The 21,155-nt window shown below is 31.6% G+C and overlaps 2 protein-coding genes across 2 annotated transcripts; both read right to left on the bottom strand.

The window, feature by feature from the left end:
* Nucleotides 1–1,395, bottom strand: LOC128041866 (uncharacterized). Its single transcript, XM_052632446.1, has 3 exons — nucleotides 1,244–1,395; nucleotides 848–1,018; nucleotides 1–306 (listed from the first exon to the last, which is right to left on the bottom strand). Exons 1-3 carry the CDS (start codon nucleotides 1,337–1,339, stop codon nucleotides 223–225), a joined length of 351 nt encoding a protein of 116 aa, XP_052488406.1. The 5' UTR covers nucleotides 1,340–1,395; the 3' UTR covers nucleotides 1–222.
* An 11,654-nt stretch (nucleotides 1,396–13,049) lies between these two features.
* Nucleotides 13,050–14,940, bottom strand: LOC105784688 (aldehyde oxidase GLOX1). Its single transcript, XM_012610606.2, has one exon. The coding sequence runs from the start codon at nucleotides 14,830–14,832 to the stop codon at nucleotides 13,195–13,197; it is 1,638 nt and encodes a 545-aa protein (XP_012466060.1). The 5' UTR covers nucleotides 14,833–14,940; the 3' UTR covers nucleotides 13,050–13,194.
* Nucleotides 14,941–21,155: the final 6,215 nt, after the last annotated feature.

Consider the following 21,155-nt stretch of genomic DNA (forward strand, 5'->3'; position numbering starts at 1 on the left):
TAAAAGCAACCAAATCAGAGTTCATCTGTCCCCGTAACTGACTTAATTATATACCGAGTCAAATACACATGCACGCGCACAAAAAAAGAAGGATGAAAATCGCGAATCCAACTGATTCGGCTAAGTGCTAAAACTGAAAACATCTCTTTAGTTGTTGGAAAGACATGCCAAAAGAATCCAAAAGTTATAATAGCTGAAATGCAGCAACCATTAATGGCAACTCTAATCCTTCTTTTCCCTCTTCTCTACGCTTGACTTGCTGAGGATAAGTACACCAATTACAATGAACATGGCACCTGCAAACCACTGTCAAACCTCTCACAATCAGAATATGCATGTTACTGAGTTAATTGCTTAAAACTTTGGTTTCCAACCATTTTTCTAACCAAATATATATATTACCATTTTGTTTTCAATTTCATATACCAAAGAAAAATTATGTCATCAATATATATCAAGTAACTCCAATCCAATTAGACACCATAAGCATAAAGTTTGATTAGGGACAGATATAAGTAATCAAAGTTAGGGTGTTTGAAATTATGTACTTGAAAATCTCCTATTCTTCTATAATGATTTATGACATCCATAAGGAAAGTTACATAAACCTAATTGAAAATTTTACCATTACCATGCTTCTGCTTTTGGCAAGTAAATTCAATTAGACACCAATGGTGATGAGTTTATGTTACAGACTAACCAGTCCCTCCTACAGTTTAACGACATATACATTAAAGTTATCCTTTAAAAGTCTTGAACAACGATTCATCGGTTCTTCACCTTGTTCTTGTCATTTGTTAGTAATTGCTAAGATATTTAAATATCAATTCATTTATTTGGGAGTTACCTTAAACGACAATAGTTCCTCGAACAAGAAGAAGCCGGCAAGCCCAGAAGTGAGGAAATTAGTAGCAAAATTCGTAACTGTTGCTTGAAGAGATGAAAGAGCTTTCAAGCTGTTAACATAACATCCCCACATTATAACGTTGAAAAATACGACCAGACCGTATCTAATTACCTGTAAAAATTAAGAAACATTCACGTAAAGATCCATTATCATTTTAAAATTACAATTAAACCATGGGATCAATTGAGAATCCATAAGAACGATGTAAATTCTATGGGTAATTTACAAATAAATGTAAGATTAACTCTGTGAAAACGAAACCACATGAACACGAGTTAGAAGCGAAATCGAGATGGTTGATTGGAGTATAAGAAGATTGGGTAAATGAAAAGTTACTGGAGGTAACAAGAGTTTAGCGGCAACGGCAGCGAGCGCAGCGTTGAAACCAGCTGAGATTGCCCAGGCGTAGCCTTTCCCACTGCTACCTTCCATCTCCTTCCTCACGCCAAACCCAGTGGACTGATTTTTCTGCAGGAAAATGCAGACAAAATTCTACCGACTTTTCGCTCTATTGAGAGCTCTAATGGCCCAACACTTAGCCATGTTAGTCCATTGGGCCAGTTTAAGCATTATCTTTTGAGCTATTTTAGTCTCTTATTTTAGAGCTGGAAAAATAGCCTTGAGCTCAAAAGTCCATCCGTGTTGATTCGAATTCGCAACAATCCAAATTTGAGAAAATTTATATTTTAAAATTTTGAGTTAAAAAAACCTAAACCTAAGAAATCCCAAACTCAAGAAAATCCGAACCGAGTTGATCTAGGACCAACTTGAGACTGGATCGAACCGAGAGCGATTTGATTTTAAGCCCCAGATAGATCCAATCTAAAATCCAAAAAGTCCGAGTTTATGAAATTATATTTTAAATATTATATAATTGTATTAAAAAAGTTATAAATAACAATATATCTTTATGTTAAATTATAAATTAAAATAAATTTTAAAAAGATTAATTATGAATGTAAAATAATTTTAATGAAAATATTATATATGTATAATAAATATTGAAAGTTAGTAATTATTTAAAAATTAAATTTAATGATTATGCAAAATATGCAATGATGTAATATATTAATTTAGTGATATAAAATGAAATTAAACTTAAAGAATTTATCAAATTTATTAAACTTTTAGTTAATGAAAAATCAAATTTGTATGTGCTCATTGTATCCATAATTCATATGAAAAATTAACACAACAATCTCTTTTAATATTTTATTTATATTTTAACATTTTATGATTTTTTTCTAGTTTGTTAGTATTTTTATTATTTTGTAATTTTATAATATTTTACAATTTTATAATATTCTAATTACATCTAGAATGAACTTGACAAATAGGTGCTCAAATTCAAATAAACTTGAACGTTCATTTGTCCGAGTTCATTGTAGATGAAATTTTAGTATATTTTGTACAATTTTAGGATTTTAATTTTCTTAATATATGTTATGTGGCATGCCACTTCAGTATATTTGTCCAAGTGGTATGTCATATTTCAGCTTCTCATTGATTTTGTCATCACGTAAGTGCCTATTAACAATCAAATCGATTAATGACGATTTTCATAATCGAAGGGTCTAGTTGATTTTTTTTCTTATTGAGAGCTCAATTGAGTTCATTCTTATTTCTTACGACCTTAATTGTTTTTCTTTTACTAAGTACATTTTTTATCCTTAAGCTTAAATATAATAAATATTTTTCAATATTCAAAATTTAATAATAAAATAAAAATTATTGAGATGTCAATTTAGTAATATAATAAATAATAAAAATACTTTAGTCAATTTAAATTTTTTCCAAAACTTGTGTATTATAATATCTTAGATAATAATTCGAATAAATAAAATTTATATACATATCATACAACCATAAATGTTACGTACAAATAAACAAAAAATATTACATAAAAATTCACGTGCATATTATATAATAATATAATTATGTTTATAAAATTCTTATTCATTACATTTACATAATCATAAACATTACATATAATAAGTACTTTTTAGTTATGTTATATACAATATCCATTAAAATAAAACATCTATATAAAATTTTTACTTTATATGAAACAAGTTTGTATTATGTTATTATCATTTGAAAGAAATTATTTATTACATTTGAAATATAATTTATAAACCATAAAAATTATTTTAATTTGTTTAAGCCCGTTTGACCTAACCCGATAGAATCCAAGAAAATCCGAGCTTTAAAAATTCAAACTCGAGAAAATCTAAGTTCAAAAAAGCCCGAGCTCGAGAATATCAAAGCTTGAGCTTATCTGAATCTAAAGACAACCCGATCCGAGCTCACCCGAACCTGCTCGTTTGCCACCTCCACTTATTTTATTTTTAGGGTTAACATGCACTTTACCCTCCTGAGCTTGAAAATTACCTAATTAGTACCTAAACTTTTTTGTGCCTCGTTGGTACCTAAACTTATATTCTGTTACACACATTGCCCCAATTTGTTAACAACGTTAATTTTTTAAGGAGTAACATATAGTTTGCCCTTGAACTTGTCCAAAAGTACCTAGTTAGTACCTAAACTTTATACTTTTTAAAATTAATTATTATTTTTTAAAATATTTTTTAATTTATGTCTGACACGTTTCATATTGAGAGGTTGCCACATGTCACCATAGGATCGTATTAGAAAAATTTCAGTTCGAAACAGTTTTCTTGCACAGCCAAAAATAAAAATTTTGAAAACCGAGTCGGTTTGTGATATTTATAGCAATAAACTCTTTACCCAAATCACACATGTATTTTCAGCTAGACAGATCCTTGTCATTCTTGGCTTTTAACCAAACGGCCTTCTCCGTTGTTCTCGTACCATGAACTACTTCGATTGTGGGCTTGAATGATTCGTATCAAGCACAAAACCAAAAATAGTTTTATTAACTTTTAGTGCGAAAACGAAAGTCTCTTATCAATAGAAACTGATAGAATTTGTATACTAGAAAATAAATTTAATACTTAAAGAATGAACTCTCACTATTTTCAAGCAGAGTAACAATATCTTAAAGTTGTATATTTTTCCCTAGCGGTGTCATCTATTTATAGAGAGAATAAAACTCTTATTGAATTGTAGAAGTTTATTTCAACTAGAAAAATGAACTCCTAGTCTAACTAGAAGTATAGAGGGCGACAATCCTATTTAAATAAACTAGGTTTGTTGTCCCTCTCATTAAACTTGAGGGCTTTTAAGCCTCTCCCATATCGAGTCCAATTACAAGCACTTCCTGAACTTTTAACCTAATACTTAATAATTCGATCCAACTTGATATTTGTTTTTCTATTTTCCAAAATAGGCGTCCCAATTAATTCCAATTAAATAATTTTTTAAACTCAATTCTAGTTTCGTTAAAATCATGACGACTTTATCATAAAAGAATCCATGAGAAAATATATTTAATATTTCTACATTCAAAGGGTCACTATAACCAAATGATTTATTTCCATATTTGAACTTTATTTCATTCGACAAACATAAATTCCTTTCCAGGTCATTTTTCATTTTCATTTTGGAAAAGACCACATTCATTTCCAAATGTTTCCATTTCTCCTTTTTCATTTTCATATTGGAGAAATCCATATTTCATTTCCAATATTTCTCATTTCTCTACCATTTTCATCATTTTTGTTCATTTGATTCAACATGCAATTCATTTCTGATTTCAACGAGCTAGCAGAGGGGCTGATTGGACATATGTGATTAGGGCTCAAATGATTTATAATTAAGTTTCAGCTTTTCACCTATTAATCATAAACGCTTTTATTCACAAATCCATTTTACTATAGTATTGTGACTGAGCTCTCCCCAACGACATACCATTACGAAAGCAACTCGATCAGTGCTCGTCCAATGACCTTGTTATAAGTGTGTTACCTTTATGAAAAGTCAATCAGTATCAAATAGTAATAAAGTCATTCATCACAAAGATGAATGACTTGTGGCCATGTTTACTTTTCATCAACCATGTAATGCCAATGAGAGGATATATTTTACCCATATATCAGGCTATGAATTTCACTATTGTGAATGACGCTACATACTACAGAAGTCGTATATCCAACGCACCAGCTTTCGGTTCCTTATCTATTCGAACTTAGGCTTTTACTTACATCGAATTATACAAGTCACACATACATAGTCCGTCAACCACTCAAGATTAAGGTATGCCACACTTTGAACACCATAAGTGAATAAATCCATAAACGGATTCATGATCTATTCTTATTGGGTCTAGTTCGATGTACTATCAGTCCAGCCAATCACATTTATATCTCTATCTTTTGGAAGTCATCTGCTTCGATGCCCAATACAAAGCATCTCCCCAATTAGATTTGATAGACGACATATTAGTGTTTCAATCGATTTACTTATTTTCGATTAGACTAATGACATTTTTAGGTTCGTCTACTAATATAAGCTATCTTTTCATATTATGATTTGACCACGTAATACCGCTTAGTATTAGTTTAAACATTAGACAACCAGTGAGCCAATATTTGCTTCTATTTTGCTTTGAATACAAAAATCATATAAGGGCAATTATACAAAGTATATTAATGTAATCCATGAATTTGTTTTATTAACCAATCTATTCGAAAAAATTATAAGTTTACAAACGAATATACTACACTCAAGGCACCGAATCCAACAGATTGGTGTAACGACTCGATTTTTAGTAGTACCGTAAATTATGGTTTCAGGACCTTGTTTTTGTAAACCAAGCCCGTAAGTATTAAATAAAAATATTTATGGAGTTTTTTTATATAAGCGAATTAAAATTTGGATAGTCAATTTAATCGAAATTTTGATTAATTAGGGTCAATGACTAAATTGTAAAGTCCAATCACTATAGATTTTTAATTAGAAAAGGGCTTGAGGACTTAAATTGCAATTAACCCCAGGTTAAAAACAAAAAATATACCATGTTAGATCTTAAGTTAGTGGACAATAAAGTTTTGGGATTAACAATTTAATAATAAGGTTTATTAAGTAAATTAAGGTTAATTATGTTAATTAACCATTTAAGTATAATATTAAATACATAGGGAAAGTCATCATCTTTCTTTCTCCTACAAATCGTAAAAAGAAAGAAACAAGAAGAGGAAGCCATTTTCGTTAGGTTCAAGCTTTTAGCTTCAAAATTCAAGTAAGTCCTTAGTTATTTTCTTGTAATTTTTTTAAAATTTGAGGTCATGGGAGCTTGATTTAGCTAGTCCATGTACCAATTTGTAAAAATGTTAAATTTTAAAAGTTTCTATTGTTGAGAATTGAAAGTTTTAGATGTTAAATTGATAGAAATTAAGCTTAGTTTAAGAAAATGACTAAATTGTAAAGCTTATTTGATAGTTTTGTATATTATGGGCTAAGTGAATAAAATATAAAATTGATAGTATGGATAAGAAATAAGAGGTCCATAATGGGTATATTTGAAAATGAATTTGAATTTGGAGCTATGAATTGAAAGTTAGGTTAGTTTTGGTTTTAGGGACTAAATTGAATAAATTAAAATTTTTGTAAAAATTGATAATTGATTGGGAATTTGTTGATAATTGATGGTGCTACATATTTTATGTTAATCCGTAGCTAACATAAACCTGGATTCATAGAGAGGGAAAGGAAAATCCAAAGTCGTCGACAAATAGCTCAGAATTTCGGTTTGTATTTCTATGATTCAGGACTTAATTATTTATTGTGTATCCATGTCATATTGCATTACATGGTAACAAGGTGAGTTGGTAATAGCCAATTGAGTTGAGTTTTTATGATTTAAGTTGAATATTGAAATATGGACTAAATTGAATAAAGTACAAATTGTAGGGTTTAATTGATATATGAGAATTCGCATGAAAATGTGTTGAAATATGTTGTATATGTTATGAAATTGTGATATTCTGATGAATTGTGATGATCGAAATGTAAATTAAACTTTATATAACGAATTAGAAATTGAATATCCTATTAGCTGTTCGGACTGAATCAGATATAGTTGGCGTGCCATAAGGTCAGGTTATTGATTGAAAACCATTATTTTCGGGAAATTCGGGGTGGTAGATTATATATATATATTGATTCATCGTTGTCGGGCAACCTAGGGTGACAGATTGATCAAGTTAAGAAAACCATTATTGCCAGGTAATCTAGGGTGGTATTATGAATCATTATAGCGTCATCGTTGTCAGGCAACTCGGGGTGACAAATTCGTGTATCTGTTCTGAGTCTGTGTTGGTTAATAGGATTATAAACGAATGAATTGTTTAGATAACATGTGATAAGATATATGCTATCGAAATACAAAGTGCGAAATAAATCGAAAATGAGCCCTAGGGGCCAATTGTGTATTAAAGAGCCAATAGGCTCGAAAATGACATAAATTGTGGTATGAGAAAAGAAGTATGTGCATATATAGATACATATATAATCTAAAGATGAAAATGATGATTATAAATGTAATTAGATAGAGCAAGTAGAAATGAACTAATTGCCTATAAAATGAATGTTATATGGCAAGATAATATGTATGCATATAGAATTGGTTCGCTAACATGAATATAAGCATGTTAAATTGTGTTGGAAGATGATTAGTATAAAATTTTCATATGAATTGATTTAAGTTGAGTTGAATTTTTTGTATGCATTGACTTACATTTATTTAAATTATTTTCAAATCATAGATTTATCACTGAGCGATTTGCTCAACGTACGGTTTGTTTTCCGTGCGTAGGTTAGGTTTAATTTGCAATCCCGAGCGTGGACTTTAGCATGCAGTTAAAAATCTCGGACTCAACAATGTTTGTGTACCTCTTTCACTTGTTGTTTTGCATGTACCTAGGTTGTGTCTATTGTGTTACCAAATTATGTCCAAATGCACTTTTGCTTTAAGAATGTTAATGTAGGTATTGATTAGGTTTGTTGTAATAGCTTATAAATGGTTAATAATTATGGTCGAAATTGCATAATGCTAGACATGTTAATGATCCTAGTAATATAGGTGTGAATGCTTGTGTTTAGATTGGATTACATTAGAAGTTAGTTGATTGTACATGAATCATTTGTATAAAATTGTATAAGATAATAAAATGTATGAATTAATGTCGAGGAATGGCATATATTTATTGAATGCAAAATGCATATGTTTGGTATTTGGGTTGCAAAATTTGCAAGTTGATTTCATTTAAAATTTTGTAGAAACAGCATGTGATGTTGCGACGTCAAACGTACCACGCCGTGATGAGAAATGGCCTATAATGTCACGGTGAGACGAGGAACCCCGTCGCCCCGACGAAACCAAACAGTATGTCACATCACGATGAGGAACTCCCTTACGTCGTGACGTCAATTATGTAATTTGATTTCTTTAAAATCTAGTCCTGATTCGATATCGAGTTAGCATTAGAGCTTTCGCAAGCTTGTATAAGACCTGGAAATGACTATCTATCATATTATATATCTATGATATTCATATTTGTATGTTAATGGTATGAGATTGTATTTATTTGATCGTAGTTGCTCCGAGAACGAATGTGACACACTGTAGCTCAAACCTGACGATCGGGTTAAGTATAAGATGTTACAAATTGGTCATCAGTGCCACGGCAACACAAAAAGTTCAAGTACCAATTAGATACTTTTGGACAAATTCAGGGGCAAACTACATATTAACCCTTATTTTTACTATCAAATCAAAGTCTTATCTATCTAATCTATATATCTATTGACTTTAAAGTATTGATTTAGTTAATCTCACAAGTTAACTAAACACCAACTCAATTAAAAAAAATGACTAAAATACTCTTTTATATGCAAAATAATTATATTATTATGAGAATATTTTATTTCTTTTTATATCTTAATAAAATTAATAAAAAAACTCTATGAGATTTAAACACATGACACCAACATCTAAAAAACCTCATCTCTATCACTCCCTCAAAGCTTCATTTTAATTTTTAAATAAAATTTTCCACTTCATTTGTATCTATATCTATCAATACTTATATAATTTGATTTACTAAGTTGGTGTCATGAATCAACTCGACATCAAACTCAAAAATTACTTAAAAGCCCTTTTAAGTAAAGGATTGAATATTAAAATAATGACATTGAATTGAATATTAATATCATGGTATCTTTGTCTTTTATTATTTTATATGAATTTTAAATACAGCAAATAAAAATACAAGGGCTAAGGTTTGAACCCAAGCCTAAAACGTGTTTACTGAAAAACATTTTACTATTTTACCTATAACTCAAGTTTTAATTAATTTTTGTATAAATATAGTATGAATATTAATTTTCTTTCACTCACATCGTGGTTGTGACGAAATATAGTTTAATTTTTCACCTATTTTAGCCCTTAAACTTGTATTGTTTGTCAAATCATACCAAAATGAATGGAAAACTAACGCCTATTAACTTTACTAACGTGAAATCTACATGGCAATCCACACGTATGCCACATTAGTAATTAATTAATTTTAAAAAATATATTTTTATAAATTTATACTTTTAATAATTTTAATTTTTAAAATATTTTTTGATTTTTTAATATTTAAAAAATTAATTGCTAATGTGACATCCCATTGCAATAGAAAAATTAATTAATTAATTATTTTTAAAATTAAATTGAAAATATTAGGTTAAATTGTGAGTAAAAAAATTAATTAAGTAATTATATTTTATTAGAAATATTAAATGCACTCCAAATTTTTTTCAAATTGTATTGCCATTTGTCGTTGATTAAATTGGTGTCACAAGTAAACTCCACACCAGCTCAGAATTGATGATGTTTTTTTATAAGTTACCACTCTAACTATGATTCAATTATTAAATAAATCTTTTATAACTATAATTTTAATATTGATTTTTTCTTTCACCATCATAATAATATTTTGATAACATGTTAAAATAAAGCTTCCTAACATGATAGCATTTTCATGTGTTATAGAAAATGGCAATACAATTTGAAAAAATTTGGAGTGCATTTAATATTTCTAATAAAATATAATTACTTAATTAATTTTTTACTCACAATTTAAACTAATATTTTTAATTTAATTTTAAAACAAATAATTAATTAATTTTTCTATTGCAATGGGATGTCACATTAGCAATTAATTTTTAAATATTAAAAAATCAAAAAATATTTTTAAAATTAAAATTATTAAAAGTATAAATTTATAACAATATATTTTTTAAAAATTAATTAATTACTAATGTGGCATACGTGTGGATTGCCATGTAGATTCCACGTTAGTAAAGTTAATAGGCGTTAGTTTTCCATTCATTTTAGGATGATTTGACAAACAATACAAGTTTAAGGGCTAAAATAGGTGAAAAATTAAATGGAGAGCTAAAATGGTTTTTTTCTTTTTGTAAAGTTAAAAGTCCAAATAAGTAATTATGCTGACTTAATATAGCTAAGGTCGATAGTTAGTGCTCTCAAATTCCTATTTTTTCATAAAATGTAATTTTTTAATTAACACACATAAACATAATTTTTAAAATCTTTTAATATATATTTTTTGAAATACAAGAACAAAGTAAAGCTTGAACAACAAACACAATTAGTGCGGCTTAAACCCAGACCACACCTTGGATGGTGAACACCTTAACTATTAGGCCATCACATGGGGTTCAATTTTTTAATATTTGTTGATATGGTATATAGTCCATGTTCGAATCATTTGACTCATTTATATGTAACAACGAGTGAATCAATTTTCAGATTTAAAATATATTTGGATGAGATATTTTAAAATTTTAAAAACTAAAATTCTAACATTTTAAAATTTTAAAATTCAAAATTTCACTGACTAACTATTAAAATTAGAATTTGAAAAAAAATTTCCGAATTTTTTGTTTAGATGCATCATTTGGGAAAAAAATCAATTTTCTTTACTTCAATTTTTTATAGAACATATTTTGCAAATATATTTTTAAGTTTTATATTCAATAAATAATACATGGACAAAATTCAACTTTTCTTTCTTTCAATGAAGGTGAAATTATTAATTATTAGATCCATAATTCAAAAACAAAAGTTAGAAATAAATAAGAAAGTATGGAGGTTGAGAGAAACAAATATTAAAAATATTATTCATCAAATTAAAAAGTTTTTCATCGCAAAGTAATCTCATGCAAAAACATCAAAATGTAATCCTTGTTTGCGACTGAAAATGGAGTCTTATTTTCTGTTAACTAGTTAAAGCTGGACCAAAATCTGATAACATATTCAACACATTGATGACTTCCTTCATATCAACTTTCTTTTCAGAAAAACATATATATTCTGTAAAAGTTTCTGCTATCTTACCCACAACAATTGCTAATCCATCTTTTTAGAACATGAGTAGAAAGAGAAACATCACTTTGGGTTTCAATGTTTAATTAATCTAAACCTTGAAAACTTACATTTTTCATCTTTCAAATATGAATTCATGATGTTATCGGCATCTATAGCAGTTTTGGCATCATGACCAGTTGCTCCATCCTTTGTACATAAATCCACAGTATAATCTCAATTTGGAATCACTTTGAACCGAAAACTATTAGCATCTTTTTTAGTGTGTTTGGGTAAATCATTTTAAGGAGGAGATTCATTTCAATTGAGACTTTTTAAAGTCTAAAATAAAATTTCATTGTCTGGTAATTTAGGAGATGGTTTTGTTTGTTTGATAAGACATTGATTGTTTTTTTATTAGATAAAATTAACCGGGTAATTTTAACGATTGCCGATTATAATTTTTAAGAGTTAAATATTCTTTTAAAATTGTGAAATTTAAAAGCCACAATTGAGAAGTCTTAAAGTTTTACATATGCTTAAACATTGCTCAGCTGCAAAGGAGGTTTGGCTTCAAGTAGTGCCTTCTAATCAACAATGCAGATTTTTCTCCAAAAATTTAGTTGAATGTTGGAATATGATTTAAGCAAAAATTTATGGATGCCTAAGGTGAATCTGGAAAAATAGAAACTTATTCATTTTCCAAAGTTTATCTTGGAATACCCTTGAAATAGTTAAAATTTTGATTTGTTGGGTGAATCAGTATACTTTGGTGCACATGAAAACACCAACTGGTCAGCAAGAAATTGATTCAAATATTCAATTTTCAAGTAATTGTTGCCTTTTGAATATTGATGGGGCGGTTAAACTAAATACAAACATAATTTTTGTTGAGGGTGTTGCGAAAACCGAATGGAGAGTGGATCATTGGATATGATCATTACTATTATTTGGGAGTATGTTTAGTATTTGAGACTGAGCTTCGGGGGATTTTGGATGATTTGGTTGTCTCACAAAGGCAAGGTCTTAATAGAGTATTAATCCAAATTGATAACTTAGAGGTGGTTAAACTCATTCAAGAAAGTCAATCAACAAGTGCGAATTCAAGCTTGATAAGAAGGGTTCTTCAACTATTAAAACTGGTTGGATATTGGAAAATAAGACAATATGTTCCAAGGGAGGAGAATAGAGTTACGGATTGGTTAGTTAAAATGGCCTCTGACAAAAAGAAAGACGTTCGAATTTTTGAGGAGGTTCCTGAGAAGCTCTTACATCTCTTGGAATTCGATATTGAAAAGAATGCTTTTGTCTTATATTAATTTGATGTAATGTTTGTTTATTTTATATACATAAAAAAAAAAGAGAGGTTTGTTGAACCTTTTAACCTTTATTCTTTTAAACATGGCCTATAAGCACGTAGAAAAGCAAGCAGTATATTGGTGTAAAGAGAGCAACATGTTGAAAGGGAGAAGCTTAAGCAATGATCAATGTTACATAACCATGGTTAATTATTATTATAATATTTTGACACACTAAAAGAATCAAAGTTTAAAGCTTTGATAACCCGATTCTCTTTATCAACTTTGTAATAACAATAAAATAAAATGTTATGGAAAAGAAAAGATTGAGAAAAAGTTCCATAAATAGACAGGCTGTTTCAGTTGACCACTGCTCGGCTTACGGATGGCCCTTGGCGTCTTCCACACCAAACTAAAACGTGCCTTCAATTAATTAATCAACTACTTTGATGGTGATTCCGACAACCCCAGATTTGTCAGTTACGATCGTTAAAAATAGGTGTAGAATTGATTAACAATTGAATTTCTTCATTTATAAGAAATAAACAACTGACGGAAACAATTATCCTCTTTTATATTGATACAAATTTGTAAATACATTTGCTTAATGTAGAGGACAATTTTACAACATTGTTGAAATAAACATTTCTTTCTCTAAATAATGATCAACATTTCACAAACATATCAATCAACATCTATTTCAAATGGACCCAAATGCCTTGGCTGGGGATGTCTTGATGAACCACAAACAAAAGATAAAAGCCTGCAGGTGCGAGGTTACCCGAACCTGGCGTCATCACTTCAATCTTATACGTTGATTTCCCGGAAGCCATAACTTTGTCGTTTCCAAGTACAAGCAACCTTTGATTCATCGAGAAGGAATGGGTATTAAAAGCTGGTGACACCATTGTCACCGACAACAAGTTTAGAGTTACTTCACCTGTAATCACCACTTGAATTTTTAATTTCTTACTGTATCTGATTCCGGACATTGACTTGGGAGCAACAATGGTGGGTCGTAAATTGTTGAATTTGGCGTCCAAATAACCCGGATAGAATGCCTCCAGGCTTAGTTCAGTAGGGTAAAGGACTCCCGTAAAGTTGTAATACGCATGAGGATTGCTTCCACCCACTAAAACTCTTCCATCACGAAGTAATACTGCTGTGGAATGGTACATCCGAGGGATATTTGTTGGTTTTAGTATCTTGAATCGTGACTCGATTTCATTATCAGGCATGTATAACACCGGATTTAAGACCGGGTCCCTCCCTAAGTCCCATCCTGCGGACCCGGAACGTGCTCCGTTGATGACCAAAACTTTGCCGTTTGGAAGCAATACCATGTCGCCCATGACTCTAGCTAAAGGCATAGTTTCCAAGACCCATTTTGGTTTCGGGTCGGTTATTGAGATCCTGGCGCAAGTGTCCAAGGCTTTAACGAACTTACCTTGTAATGCTTGGACAAATGATCCTTTTGGAGCACCCCCACAAACCAAAACTTCAGCTTGAATAGTGGCGGCTATCAAGTTCTTCAATGGTAGCAATACAGCCGAACCTGTGCTTGGATAGCTTCTTGGCTCCCCACCTGGTATTTTAGGGTAAGTTTTCACCACCTTGTTGTTCACATAATCAAGCAAAATAGCTCGATTGTTGGCGAAAATGAACAGGTTTCCATCGACATTGAGAAACACAAAAGGGTAGAGATTGTTCTCTACTCCTCGTTCATTGGTTTCCGACAGGAAATGCAACTTGAACGTGTCGGCGGCTATGTTTTTAGGAACAAACTCGTAATTAAATTGTTCCCGGCCGCCGACAACAATTTGTCTTCCATCTGGCAAGACATGATTGGTAGCATACCATCTTTTGGCCGCCAATCCATTTGGTGTTTCGTGCCAGTCGCAGCTCTCGCATGGGCTGAAAACCCTGACTCGAAGTTCTCCGTCGCTGAAACCACCGGTTTGGACCAATTTACCGTCAGGCATGACGCCGCCTGAAGAACACCAAACGTTGCTTTGGACAGTAAGAGCCCTGAACTTGTTGCTCAAAACATCGTACTCAACTGAATGCGCCGTACAATCTACTTGGACAGCGGTGTTGGTTGGGTCATTGTGGCATTTCCCACTTGCCAATGGCAGAGTGGATGGGCCGAAATCAGTCCTATCATACATAACAACACGGTCATTTTTAAGGAGTTGCATGTGCATGGATGAGATGCCAATGCTTTTTTGTAGCAGCTGCCACCGGCCGTCGGCAGCAGTGGGGAGGATAAGGGGCTGTGAGGCAAAGAGTAGAAGTGAGAAAAGAAATGTACAAAGGGTTGACATTTCTGCCATATGTTTAGCAGTTGATATTATGGCTGCTTGTCAGCTTTGGGTACTCTTTTTTAAAGGAGTTGGTGAGAGAAGCAATGAAGGCTCTAAGATTTAAGACTCCCACACCCATGTGGTCTTGCGTGGGATGCTTGTACTGGTTTACGTCTTTATGAAAACGTTGGTTTAGTTTCTGGTTTCAAAATTAGGATATGAATGATCCAAGTTTTTTTTTTTTTTTAAAATGAGATTGTTTGAATGATTAGAAAATGGATACTATAATTTTAGAATTGGTAACTAGATTGACTTTGGTATTTAAATTCTTTTTTCTTTTTCATTTCGTCTATTCAGTGATTGGTCAATAGGATTTATACTTGGAATTAACATTTAACTTAAAGCTAGGTTAATCGAGTTAATTGGTCCAAATGGTTATCGTTTTCCTTTTGTTGTTTATTTTGCCTTAAAAAAAGTTTATAATTAGATTTTTTGGGTTAGTATCTGAACTTAATACTTTTTCTAAATTGGTATTTAAATCTATTTTGAGTCTAATTTGGTATTTAAATTTTTTTGGTTCAATTTGGTATCTAAATTTATTAAATGTTATACAAATTACATAAAATACTAATAGTGTTAATTTTTTTTGTTATGCTACAAAAATATTGTCAGTATTAGAGTAAATTCATGTTAAAAATAGGTATTGAGCTATGCTTAACAATTAATATTAAATAAAAAATTTAAAACCACAAATTGAAAGGAATTCATTATTTTTAATTTATAAAATAAATAAAATTAAAAGTAATTGAACATAAAAATACAAAAATATCATATCATTTGTCATATATCGAACATATATTGATTATTTTGTTACATCACAAAAAACATATTTTTAGTATATTGGAGTAATTTGTAAAACATTTGACAAGTACCAAATCGAACAAAAAAAGTATCAACTTTATGTACTAAATTAAGAAAAGTGTCAAATTCAAATACTAAATGTATATTAAGCCATTCTTTTATATAATGTATTTGATAAACTTTTGAATTAATCTTAAAGTAATCCTTGGGTTAACAATTCCTTCATTCCGATCTTAAATTAAATAATTATAGATATTTTCTATACGTTGCTTTTGTCCAAATCGTATCATTTGTAGACTTCCAATGGAAAACGTGAAAAAGCAATGCTTCTTTGTTTTAAATTCGAAAAACAGCAAAATAAAATTTTAATTAAACAATTCCATTTTTCATCAAAATAAAATTGGAACAATTTTAAGTATCAGAAACATTTTAATAGAATGTCTTAAGTATCTTTATTACTACAATTATTTAGAGGTGTGAGTTTAAATATAAAATATTTTAGAAATAATATTTAATATATTTAATGAGTCATATTAAATTATCTTATTAATAATAATACATGAAATTTATATCCAACAATATATTAAATTGAATCTCACTCCCTTAGAAACAATCAATCGATATTCTACTAACTAAATTCTTGTTTAAGCATACGTTGGACCGGTAAAGTTATAAATTTTGCCGATTCCATCCACCAATTATGAGCTGTGAGTGTGGTCCGAACAGTGGCTATAGTTTGGGTTTGAGTCTACATCATGCATTAACTAATCCACTGTGTTTCGAAGGTGAAAAGAAAAATTACAAAAGGTGATGGACCCCATTGACTTTCCCAAGGAGTTAATGACAATCCTGCAACTTAAATTGAATCAGAGTTATCTTTGGGTTGAATTGCTCATCTCTCTCTTTTTGTACAATGACAAAAGCATACGTGATACTGCAAATTTAAGAAAAATAAAATATATATATTTCATGCACAACAACAGTATATTAGATAAAAATTGAAAATTGTCAAAAAAAAAAAAATGCAAGTCTTACATATGGTTATTTTTTAAAGTCTGGTCGAGTTGGAGTATATAAGTTATTGGCAACCATCCATATTTAGAAAACTCAAAGACATGAGTATCAAAATGATGGTACTAGAATTAAGAGATTTAAGGTACTGAAAGTGGGATTGAAATTTGGCATGAGATATTTGCAATTTTTGGTCCCTAATTGTATAGTGACTTTGCAAGTTGATCCCTGAATCTCAACTATAAATAGGCCTAACCATTTCTTATTTTCATTCATCCCCCACATTTGACATTCTCTCCTTAAGGCATTATTCTCTCTCTTTATTTGTAAATTTTCACTTGTATTTTGGAGTGAAATATATTTGTTAGTGCCCGAGGACGTAGGCAAAATTTGCTGAACCTCGTTAAAATTCTTGTGTTCTTTATTGTTTATTTTGCATATTTTGTGAGTGTGATTGTAGTGATTTACTGTGCTGTTAAATTACGATAGAGGGATATTCTGGCTTGGAAAGACCTAGTACTTAAGTGATCCACCTCTCTTTCTTGGGAATTGAACTTAGTGTGATTTTTCAGTATAATAGTTTTACTCTTTTACACGCTTCCGCACAACAATTGGTATCAGACCCAGGTTCGTACCTGGGGAATACGACTGTTTACGATACTATTTACGTATATGGTATTGCTCATCCACAATACTGTTCACGTCGATCGTACTATTCACAAGTACAGTATTGGGATTGAGGAGAAAAATGGCAGAGGCATCGTCATCAGCAAAGATTACTGTGACCAATGCAAAATTTGAAGTAGAGAAATTTGATGGTACCAATAATTTTGGTATGTGGCAATGTGAGATCCTGGATGTCTTATGTCAGCAAGAGCTGGATATAGCCCTTGAAGAAAAACCTGACAAGATGGATGACAAGGAGTGGCCAAGATCAATAGACAGACGTGTGGTACAATCCGCCTATGTTTGGCCAAAGAGCAGAAGTATTCTGTCATGAGGGAGGCATCAGCGAAAAAGTTGTGGGATACACTGGAAGAAAAGTTTCTAACGAAAAGTCTTGAAAATAGGCTTTATATGAAAAAGAAACTTTATCGATTCACGTATGCACCTAGTATGTCGATGAATGACCATGTGAACTCATTCAATAAAATTTTAGCAAACTTGTTAAATTTAGATGAGAAATTTGAAGATGAAGATAAGGCATTATTGTTGTTGAATTCTCTTCTTGATGAATATGATCATCTTACCACCACATTGCTTTATGGGAAGGATACAATCACATTTGATGCAGTCTGTAGTGCATTGTATAGATCTGAGACTTGAAAGAAAGATAAAAAAGATCACAGAGATACAACTGCAGAAGTCTTAACAGTAAGAGGTCGTTCGCACAGCAACAAACTTGGTAGAAGGAGTACGTCCAAAGGGAGACTTGCCAAAGATGAATGTGCTTTTTATCATGAGAAAGGGCATTGGAAAAAGAATTGTCCTAAGTTAAAAAAGGGCAAGGCTATTTCTGATGCATGTGTAGCAGAGTATGATGAGGAGTCAGACTTTAGGTTGGTTGGCATGGCAATGGCATGTCATATAGATGAGTGGATTTTGGATTTGGGATGTACTTACCATATGTGTCCTAATAAGGACTGATTTTCTAGTCTTAAAGAACTAGAATGTGGAGTTATTTTTATGGGCAATAACAGTGCTGGTAAGACAATAAGAGTAGGTACAATCCAATTAAAGAATTACGACGGCTCAATCCAAGTCTTGACAGATGTTTGCTACGTACCTAGCTTGAAGAAAAATCTCATCTCATTAGGGGTCCTAGAATCTAAAGGGCTCATAATCACTTTGAGAGATGGATTACTAAAGGTAGTAGCTGGGGGTATTGACGGTGATGAAAGGCACAAGAAGAAATAACATGTACTATTTAAATGGAAGTACAATTATTGGATCAACATCAACAGCTTCTACGAAAGATGCAGATTCAGAGGCTACCAGGTCATGGCATATGCAATTGGGACATGCTAGTGAAAAAACTTTGCAAAATTTGGCGAAGCAAGGCTTGTTGAAAGGTGCAAATTCTCGCAAATTGGAATTCTGTGAACATTGTGTTCTGGGTAAGCAGACGAGGGTAAAATTTGGTTCAGCAATTCACAATACGAAAGGAATTCTAAACTACATTCACAATGATGTGTGGGGACCTACCAAAGTGGCTTCTTTGGGAGGTATGCATTATTTTGTTACTTTTGTTGATGATTATTCAAGAAAAGTATGGGTGTATCTAATGAAAAGAAAAAGTGAAGTTTTGGATGCATTTCTGAAATGGAAGAAGATGGTGGAGACTCAAACTGGTCGAAATGTCAAACGACTTCGATCAGAAAATAGTACTGAGTACAAGAATGATCCATTTCTACAAGTATGTCAAGATTAGGGCATTGTGCGACACTTCACTATTCGGGATAAACCACAGAAGAATGGGGTGGCAGAACGTATGAATGGGATTATAGTGGAGAAAGTTCGATGTATGTTGTCCAATGCTGGATTGGACAAGAAATTTTGGGTTGAGGCAGTTACATATGCATGCCATCTAATTAATCGATTGCCATCAGCTGCAATAAATGAAAAAAAACCCTATGGTGATGTGGACTGGTAAACCTGCTACTGATTATGATTCTTTACATGTTTTTGGTTCCATTACATATTATCATGTAAGAGAATCTAAGTTAGACCCATGAGCAAAGAAAGCATTATTTGTAGGTATAACTGGTGGAGTAAAAGGATACCACCTCTGGTGTTTTGATACAAGGAAGATTGTTTTCAGTAGAGATGTGACTTTTGATGAATCAACCATGATGAAGAACAAGGATTCACAAAAAGATGACAAAACTAGTAGTACTTTACAGTAGGTGGAACTTGAAAAGGTTAATGATGATCCAACTAATATTGAAGGAGCAAATGATGAAGAAGTTTTAACGCAAGAACTTCTACAACAACAAGATTTAATTGCATATAGGAGGCCAAGAAGAGAGATTCGTATGCCTGCTCGCTTTGATGATATGGTGGCCTATGCACTTCCAATTGCAGATAATGATGATCCTTCTACTTACTCAGAAGCAAAAAGTAACCCTGATTGTGTAAAGTGGAAGCAAGCTATAAATGAAGAAATGCAGCCTTTTCATAAAAATAGAACTTGAGAGTTGGTGACACTACCCAAAGGAAAGAAGTTAATTGGATGCAAATGGGTATATGCAAAGAAGGAAGGATTTCCTGGTAAAAATGAAATTTGATACAAGGCTAGATTGGTAACAAAGAGTTACACTCAGAAAGAAGGAATATATTACAATGAAGTGTTTTCTCCAGTTGTGAAGCATTCATCTATTTAGATTTTGCTAGCCTTGGTTGCGCAATATGATCTTGAACTAGTTCAGCTCGATGTGAAGACCGCATTTTTACACGGTGATTTGGAAGAGAAAATCTATATGACTCAGCCAGATGGATTCAAGGTTGCTGATAAAGAAAATTGGGTTTGCAAACTAACAAAGTCACTTTATGGATTAAAACAATCTCCGAGGAAGTGGTACAAGCGATTTAATCAGTTCATGAAAGGGCAAAGGTACAAAAGAAGTAAATTTGATCATTGTGTGTATTTTCAGAAGCTACAAGAAGGAATTTTCATATATTTGCTTTTATATGTTGATGATATGTTGATAGCATCTAAGAGAAAAGTTAAAATTGAGAGATTGAAAACTCAACTCAACCTTGAGTTTGAGATGAAAGATCTAGGTGAAGCTAAAAAGATTCTTGGCATGGAAATATGTAGAGATAGAGCTCATGGCAGAGTTAGCTTGTCTCAGAAGCAATATTTCAAGAAGGTACTACAGTAGTTTGGCATGAACGAGCAGACAAAACCTGTAAGTACCCCGTTGGCTTCTCATTTCAAGCTTTCTACACAACTATCTCATTCGACGAATACGGAACAAGAATACATGTTACAAGTTCCGTATTCTAATGCAGTAGGTAGTTTGATGTATGCAATGGTGTGTACAAGACCCGACATTTCACAGGCAGTTAGTATAGTGAGTAAGTATATGCATAATCCTAGAAAAGGTCATTGGCAAGCTGTGAAATGGATTCTACAGTATATTCAAAAGACCATGGATGTTGGATTACTGTCCAAGCAGGATACTACACTTGGTAAAGGTGTTATTGGGTACGTTGATTCTGACTACGTCGGTGATTTAGACAAACGAAGATCAACTACTGGTTATGTGTTTACACTTCCTGGAGGACCAATGAGTTAGAAGTCTACACTGTAGTCTACAGTTGCGTTGTCAACCACAGAAATCGAATACATGGCTGTAACAGAGGCTATAAAGGAAGCTATTTGGTTACAAGGTATGGTTAAAACCTTGGGATTGGTTCAGGAGCATATTAATGTAGACTGTGATAGTCAAAGTGCTATTCATTTAGCAAAGAATCAA

Source organism: Gossypium raimondii, chromosome 1 (assembly GCF_025698545.1).
Source record: "Gossypium raimondii isolate GPD5lz chromosome 1, ASM2569854v1, whole genome shotgun sequence".
Taxonomy (NCBI): domain Eukaryota; kingdom Viridiplantae; phylum Streptophyta; class Magnoliopsida; order Malvales; family Malvaceae; genus Gossypium; species Gossypium raimondii.

Bases quoted from the DNA above. Each gene is read 5' to 3' on its own strand.
- LOC105784688 (XM_012610606.2), bottom strand. From the start codon at position 14,832: ATGGCAGAAATGTCAACCCTTTGTACATTTCTTTTCTCACTTCTACTC.
- LOC128041866 (XM_052632446.1), bottom strand. From the start codon at position 1,339: ATGGAAGGTAGCAGTGGGAAAGGCTACGCCTGGGCAATCTCAGCTGGT. The intron at 1,019-1,243 runs GTAACTTTTCAT...TAATTTTTACAG, and splicing joins CTAAACTCTTGTTACCTCCA to GTAATTAGATACGGTCTGGT. The intron at 307-847 runs GTAACTCCCAAA...GAGGTTTGACAG, and splicing joins AGGAACTATTGTCGTTTAAG to TGGTTTGCAGGTGCCATGTT.